At 41.6% G+C, this 7,517-nt stretch overlaps 2 protein-coding genes across 5 annotated transcripts; one reads left to right on the top strand and one right to left on the bottom strand.

The window, feature by feature from the left end:
• Nucleotides 1-165: 165 nt before the first annotated feature.
• LOC306923827 (transmembrane protein 60-like) lies at nucleotides 166-2,791 on the bottom strand. Of its 4 annotated transcripts, none has more exons than XM_079502156.1 (2): nucleotides 2,657-2,791; nucleotides 166-1,357 (listed from the first exon to the last, which is right to left on the bottom strand). In XM_079502156.1, exon 2 carries the CDS (start codon nucleotides 1,278-1,280, stop codon nucleotides 876-878), a length of 405 nt encoding a protein of 134 aa, XP_079358282.1. In that variant the 5' UTR covers nucleotides 1,281-1,357; nucleotides 2,657-2,791; the 3' UTR covers nucleotides 166-875. The 4 variants fall into 4 exon arrangements, with proteins under 4 accessions (XP_079358282.1, XP_079358284.1, XP_079358283.1 ...); XM_079502158.1 differs by lacking the exon at nucleotides 2,657-2,791 and adding an exon at nucleotides 2,381-2,515; XM_079502157.1 differs by lacking the exon at nucleotides 2,657-2,791 and adding an exon at nucleotides 2,181-2,318.
• Nucleotides 2,671-7,468, top strand: fam185a (family with sequence similarity 185 member A; the record flags this gene model as incomplete). The annotated part of the gene is made up of 8 exons (XM_079502154.1): nucleotides 2,671-3,130; nucleotides 3,216-3,328; nucleotides 3,423-3,515; nucleotides 4,083-4,221; nucleotides 5,774-5,815; nucleotides 5,948-6,046; nucleotides 6,480-6,614; nucleotides 7,126-7,468. 8 exons carry the CDS (start codon nucleotides 2,671-2,673, stop codon nucleotides 7,236-7,238), a joined length of 1,194 nt encoding a protein of 397 aa, XP_079358280.1. The 3' UTR covers nucleotides 7,239-7,468.
• Nucleotides 7,469-7,517: the final 49 nt, after the last annotated feature.

Here is a 7,517-nt window from a genome sequence, read left to right as displayed (position 1 = left end):
GCGCTTTGGGGGAGCAGTAAGGAGTCACGTGTCTTGCTCAGACACCTCGCAGGGGGTGGGGGGCAAAAATCAAACCAAAGACCTTCCGATTCCCTCGCTACCTGTTTTGCTATGGCCATCGAACATGCTGGGACCAGGGACCCAGGTAAAAATGAGGAGGGTGGATAAAATCAAGGTACTTTATTTAGAAAAGTTAAAAACAGCCAACATGTTTCGACTCACAGGAGTCTTCATCAGGGCAGGTATGCTGGTACCTTATGTTTCCGAGGCGGCATATGTACCCATTCAACTAGTCGACCCATAATGAGATCAAAGAAGATTCCTTCCAATGATGTAAACAAAACTATTTACAGAAGGCATATGAGGAATCAAGGTAGCATTGTGCATTTGCATTCAAACTTTGCCACTGACATGGATCTTTTAAAATGCATGAACACAAAATTATGACAGCTAAACTTGTCTAGCCACAAAACAAAGGCATGAGGTAAATTGTATTCATGCATGTGAAGCCTATGTTATGCGTCACAGGAAATTAACTCATGTTTACAGTATTGTAGATTATGTTTTTCACACCCTCTTATTCACCACTCTTCCACTCACTAAAGACATTTGAGCAGGATGACTGACAACATACAGAATGAGCTGACTATGATCTGAAGATAAAGATGACATGTAAAAAATGACTTGAAAAAGCCTTCATTAGAACTACCGTAAGTTCCAAAGGTATTGCATAAAGGTGTGTATACAATCAGTACCCCGTTGTGATAACAGAAAAACTCCTTTCCCTTTGACTCCATTTACATTCAAAACCCAGCCCAGTCTCACAACCCCAGCTCCTTCTCTTGGGTGGTCATTGTCCCAGCTTCATTTTCAGTTCAATCCCTCCTGTAGTGGAATACATTGTGACCCAGCTCTACCAGCGCCCCGACCAGCAGAGCCCAGAGAGGGACACAGACCACGCTGAGCCACATGTCTGTGAGCTTCTCCAGACGCAAACACAGTGTCAGGCAGAAACCCAGCTTCAGCAGCAGAGCTATGAGGTACCACACCCTCCGCCCCAGGTCATGGTGGCCGTCTCGCAGGTTGACGCTGGACTTACAGCGCCCTGCCATCTTCACCACCAGCATGAGGATGAGAACTGTGTCAAATGTCCAGACGGGGAGAAAAATAAGGAACCAGTTCCACTGGATCTTGGAGTCCAGCTTGAGGACCAACATGATGAGAAAAATTAGGAGGAAAATCCAAGAGAGGAGGACTCGCTGGACCAGAGACATTTTCATCTAAAGTCTGGTAAACATCTGGTTCCAGTCAGGGTATCTCAACTTCTCAAGGAGTCGGGATGAACTGGAGGTGGTGCCTAACACAACAAACACACAATGTCACCATAGCATTAACAGTACTAACTTCTCTCAGGTGACGTAATCGTGTAAACGGGCAAAAGGCTGCAGTACAAACATATACTCGATAATAGATTAACCATAACTAATGGTTACATGCAATGGGTGAGGTTTTACTGTGTGAGATTTTACTTGTAGATGAAAATAGCGAGACTAGAAAACAAATATTATAAATTACTATATTAAACAAATATGTTTACCACGCTCACGGAACAGGCCAATGCGCGTATGCGAAAACTCCGTTTTAAATCATCAGCCACGCTAGTTAACGAGGATACAAATGATGTCGACTTTGTTTTGTTTTCGCCCTGGTAATTGTATTCACAATGACGTCAGACAACAACTTCCGTAAACTGTAAAAGTGCAAACAGTAACGCTTTCACTTCCGTTTTGTCTTCAAAACAAAAGCACAGGTTTGACCCAGAGCCATAAGTAAGATGGCTCTGGTTTGACCCAGAGCCTTTTTGACCAATGTGATCCCCTGATCTGATCATGTGTTGCTAAGCGATCTCAAAAGCTGACGATTTTGAAGACAACAGCAAATGGCTACAGCATGGTTGCAACCACTACTTCCTTTAAAATTGTCACCGTTCTGTTCACTAGCCTACCATTTTCAAATAGTTTATTATTATTTTACAAAAAAAATGTATTATTTGTTACATTTTGGACAACATTGTCAATTTAAAATCGAGGTGCCAGATGCATAGATATGCCCAGATGTGCCCAGTCTTGCCCAGCTGTATCCCCACGATGTGGGATTCTTGCAACAGTGTTTGCTCTTGCCTTGCTGAAGTTGCTGTTGTTGTTGATCTGGAACGCTGGCCGGGAGAGAGATGGGGTGGCCTTATTAAACCTGCATTCCCCGGCCCTAATACAAGTGGTTTAAAGCGTATGGAGAATATTCTAACACTTATCTCCGAAATAAATTAATTCGCAAGAATCGCAACGTTTGCGTATGACGGTCAGCGATTGAAAAAACTCACAGTCACAAGACTCCAATTCCCAACATTCTGTTCGAGGCGTGTCGGACTCCGGCTGCGTGTTGATTGGAGGAGACAGTGGAGACACAAGTAATGTGACTTTGAAGATTACCTAAATACATGTGTCTATTGTCTAAGGTTGTCTAAGGTTATGATGACAAGTTATGTCCTCTGATCAAGAATGTGTCAGGTTTACTAAAGTATTTTGTTTTCCTCGACAGATGGGGCTAGTTTTCCACTAGCCGACGGCAATGTACATGCTTTAATAAGACTGTTTACCAACGGTGTCCGTGATGTTCTGGGGTTCAGTAGCGTGTCAGCGTGCATCATGTGTTGGACTTCTTCTGCGCTGGCAGTCATTAACAGCACGGCAACAAACACCTTCAAGCCCGTGGTCCTTAACGACGTTACGGAATGTATCAGCATCTCCCTGTGTGAAGTCAGAGGCTCCAACAACAACAACAACAACAGCCAACACCAAGGAGGCAGAGACGCCTCTGAAGCAGTGGGATTTTTCCGTTGACCCGTTCAGCGTAGTGCGCGCACACCTGGGTTGCAACATAGCAGTGTCCTCATTGGATCCACTTGCCTTCCCTGAGGCGGACCGAGCCTTTATTACAGTCCACGGTGACGACCAGGGTGTTCTCCTAGACTTCCAAGTCCAGTATGATGAACAAAACAAAGAGCTGTCGGTGTTGGCCGAAAGGGCCAGCAGTGACCTGTCTGTACTACTGACTGCACCCACCAAAAGTAGTAAGTATAGGCATCACACTATGTTTGGAAAAGCAAGCATCAGATAACTCAACTGCTAATAATAAGCTGTGTATTTGTGTGCCAGATCTCTACATCACCACCAAAGGAAAGGGCAATGTGCACGTCCAGAATATGGAGTGTGCTGACGTCTGTAAACTGCAAACAGAGAAGGGCAACTGTGTGCTACACTCAGTCAAGGTAGACTTAAAATAAAATAATTACAATCCTTGCAATAACTAGTCAGCATTGAATTGTCCTAATGCTGAACTGAGTGTTGTTTGTCACATCATAGGGTCACCACATTGAGGTGCTGTCTCACGGAGGAAATGTGACTGGTATGGGCACCATCTATGGCAATGTGGACATCTTTACATCAGGAAATGGTGTATGTCAAAGTTACATTACTTGACTCGTTTACTGGCTAGTCTGCTATTTCAGTCAGCAGTCATTAGGGGGCAGTGCTAGCCTATATTATTTTAAGAGAGTATTATGTATTGTATTAGTTGCAATTTGTTTTCACAAATGATACTGTAGTACATTCCTGGCTGGGTCATACCAAAGACTGTAAAAATGGGACCCAATGCCTCCCTGCTTGGCACTCAGCATCAAGGGTTGGATTGTTTTTTTTAGATCAACTACAAATGATTCCCGAGCGTGGCACGGCTGCGGCACACCACTCCAAGAGATGGGTCAAATGCGGAGAACAAATTTCGCATGCAGCAATCCATCCATCCATCCATCTTCAACCGCTTATCCGTAGTCAGGTCACGGGGGCAACACGTCCCAATGGGACGTGTGACAAATACTAGGACTTTGACACTTAAGAGAGACAGGAGATTGAGTGAAATTGTTTACGTTGACTGTATTCTCTTCTACAAACATTAGCACCTTGGTGGTTATTGTACAACTTATTCAGTGCCATTTAGTAATCCCTCTGTCTGCACTTTTGTAGGCAGTGGACGTGAAGAAGCTCCAAGGAACCATAATGAATGTGTCAACAGAACATGGCCCTCTAAAAGTCAAAGCCATCTATGCTGAGTCCACCTCTGTCACATCCTCCACTGGGAGAGTAGAGCTGGGTCACGTACATGGTAAGCTAAACCAGGGGTGGGCAACTTTGAAGATGGAGAGGGTCTAGCTCCACACTCACTCCAGAGGGAACTAGCTGATCTAGTGCGACACGTTTTGAGCTTGTAGATCTGCTATTGTTGCTATATTTGAGATTAAATCCTGATTGTTTTTGCTATTTTTGAATTGGAATCCTGAAAAGTAACATTTTTATTTAATTTCAAATGCATTTATGTCAACTTTATGAACTTAATTGCAAATTCAATGGACCAAAAAAGACAATACTTTTGTAATACTAGTCATTAAGCTACTAATATAGACTGGTCATGTTTGCATGTTTGGAATTGTACTAACGGCTGAAATCAATAATATATCAATATTCCGCATTGACCTGCATTAAGTGAAGGTGGGGCCGCAAATGTAATTCAAACTGAGGAGTGCCAGACCAATCTCCCCAGGGATTTATAATTTCCGGTGGCAGATTTGTCTGGTTTCCAGGCTATGGCCACCAGTTGCCCACGTATGAGCTAAACAACGTTACCATCATCGTCTTAACCACATGCATGGACAAGCAATCCTTCTGTCATTATAATCTAAAATGGGGTGAGGAAGATTTCAAGTGTAAAAACATTAACATTAATTTGAACCAGGAGATTGTTCAGAGTGACATACATTAACTATCTTGTGTCTACAGTAATCTTGCTTACTGACATCGCTCTGGATTAAGAGCGTCTGCTAAATTGTAAATTGTGTGTGCTTTTATTCTGGGTGTACTACATCACAACAACATACATTATATTCAAATAAAGTTGAATTAATTTGAGGTTATGTATTGTAGGTCAAAAGTCTTCCACAAGTGCTTTTTTGGTTCTGTGTGTCACAAAAGCCTAGCGGTCCAGGCGCATGCCACATATAGGCTCTGGCCTGAGCGCGTTGCGTATTCGAGTCCCGTTCATGACGACCTTTACAATTTACAATTACAATTTAGGCATTTAGCAGACGCTCTTAATCCAGAGCGAACATGGAACTGAAAGGAAGGAAGGAAACTGTGTATACACTATAGAGTGCTATGTCTACATAACAAGACACTAACCAATCCAAAAAAGGCAGATTGGGCCAAAACATCATGGCTTTGAATAAACAAGATAGGCCTGCAGTATATATTTTATTATTTATACATTTATTATTTTAATAGAGCAAGTGTCACGCCTATTTTTGGATCAAGAAGAGAACGGAATTGAATGCTAGTGTGATGCCAAGATAAGAGGATGAATCATCCACAGAGAATTTTGACTTATGTCTGACATACTGTACAATATACGGTCCCCTCTCTTCCCAGAGGGCATGGAAACATTTACCCTGTTAGTTTCAATATGGAAGGTTTAAGAAAGTTTGAAAAAGGGGTGTTGTCTCTGGCAACAATTCCATAGACAAGTCTGCACATATTAAATACAAAGTGTGTTGGCGCCCACCGCCCATCTATAGGGAGCTGAAAAGTACAGTATGTACGCAACATTGACAGCTTGTCACAGTAACACTGTCAACACTCACTTTTTCCCTTTGTTTTATTATCAGGTAATGCCACTGTGAAAAACATCTCTGGAGATGTAATTGTAGGTAAGCAAGTGTGTTGTTCAATTTACAAACATTGGTTATATACAGTAAATCAACTGAATAAGGCACAATGAACTGTGTATTTCATCTTAATCACAAAGACAAAAGTACCAGAGGCTTTCTTTGCCTTTTCAGATAGTTCAAATCAAGGCTATCTAAAGGTTTCCTCAAAGAGTGGAGACATTGACATATACGTTGGCGACAGTGGCAGTGCTGACCTCCACAGTCAAGAAGGTAAACAGATTGAAAAATTCAGTCGTACATTATATTAAAAACATTTAATCGCTTTTTTGAAAAGCCCTATTTGGATATTAGTAACTGATACATCACTGATAAATCACATTAGGTTAGGTAACTTTGTATTATCACAGACTAACCCAATTATATTAATCCTGTGTTTTGCACCTCCGTAAAAATTACGGAACACAAGTTCTTCATCCAACTGATGAATTGAAACCTATGTGATTTAACAGACAATTATTTGTGCAAACATCTTAATCTTATGCCATTACCACACTGTAATATTGGGAATAAACTACAGCTATGAATGAGTATATAAAACGAGTACGACAGTCATATCTCAGACTCGACTGCCTTGGTCCAAAACAATGTCTTACTCTTTAATTGATGTTTCTCCATTGTCTTTTTGCAAACTCATTCTCCCTAGGGACAGTGTGTATACGTGTACCCTCATCTATTAGAGCCAGAGTGGAGCTGAGTGGAGCATCGGTGGACATCAGCCCAGAGGTCATCCTACAGAGCACGGAGCACAACACAACTGACAGCCAAACCACAGTCACTGGTTAGTCTTCATTTAAGCAATATTGCAATTATACAACAGTTACACTTAAAACTAAGAAAATCGCTGAAAAAAAATATTTTTTTAATGACAGATGTAGTCACTACGACCACAAATGTCCCAAGAAACTAGCTAGACTAGCCACCGAGTTTGCTAGCGCTCTGGGAAAACAGAGCAGCTGAATTATTTGTTTTGATTAGGTGGTGAATAGTGCTGGTTTGATCCACGGCTAGAAGCCGTTTCAACCAATCAGATTGCTTCCTCGAAACGACCTGTTGTATAATTGTCATTAAACACTATCCTAAAACGCTGTGTAACTACTAACTACTATTAATAACCACAAAAATCTGGTGTCCCTAATATTTGGACAATTCTACAAAGCTTACAACGTGGATTGCCTATTTTTGCTATTTTTGAAGTAGGGCTTGCTATACTGTCAACAAATGAAAAGTGGCATCCAGCACCACGATTTAACTGTATTTCATTACTCTGTCTATTACCCCCTTATTCTCAGGCCATGTGAATAGCAAGCCCCAGGTGGACCAGTGGATTAAGGCTCAGGCAGACCAAGGCCCCATCAAGCTGAAGACACAAAGCTGGTTTGAATCCCTGAAGCTTGGGAGCTGAGTCCTGAATTAAGTGTTTTATGGAAGGTTGTAAAAGCAAAGTTTGTTTGCAGGAGCTTTAATTCTGTGAATGAACCAGGTTCTGGACTAAGTTCTTCCAAACTTAAGTTTGTGCTTGCCTGGAATATTAATTTGTCTGTGCATTTATGCAGGGACTGCTATAAGTTACTGTGATGACAAAATGGTTATGTTTAAAGTATGTATTGTGTGTGTGTATGTACTGAATATGATGTAATACAGAAATACCTCAACTCTGATGACCGTATCTAATTGGATATAA

The sequence above is a fragment of the Electrona antarctica genome (assembly GCF_951216825.1).
Source record: "Electrona antarctica genome assembly, chromosome: 5".
Taxonomy (NCBI): domain Eukaryota; kingdom Metazoa; phylum Chordata; class Actinopteri; order Myctophiformes; family Myctophidae; genus Electrona; species Electrona antarctica.
This window is presented reverse-complemented; position numbering and strand designations above follow the sequence as displayed.

Bases quoted from the DNA above. Each gene is read 5' to 3' on its own strand.
- LOC306923827 (XM_079502156.1), bottom strand. From the start codon at position 1,280: ATGAAAATGTCTCTGGTCCAGCGAGTCCTCCTCTCTTGGATTTTCCTC.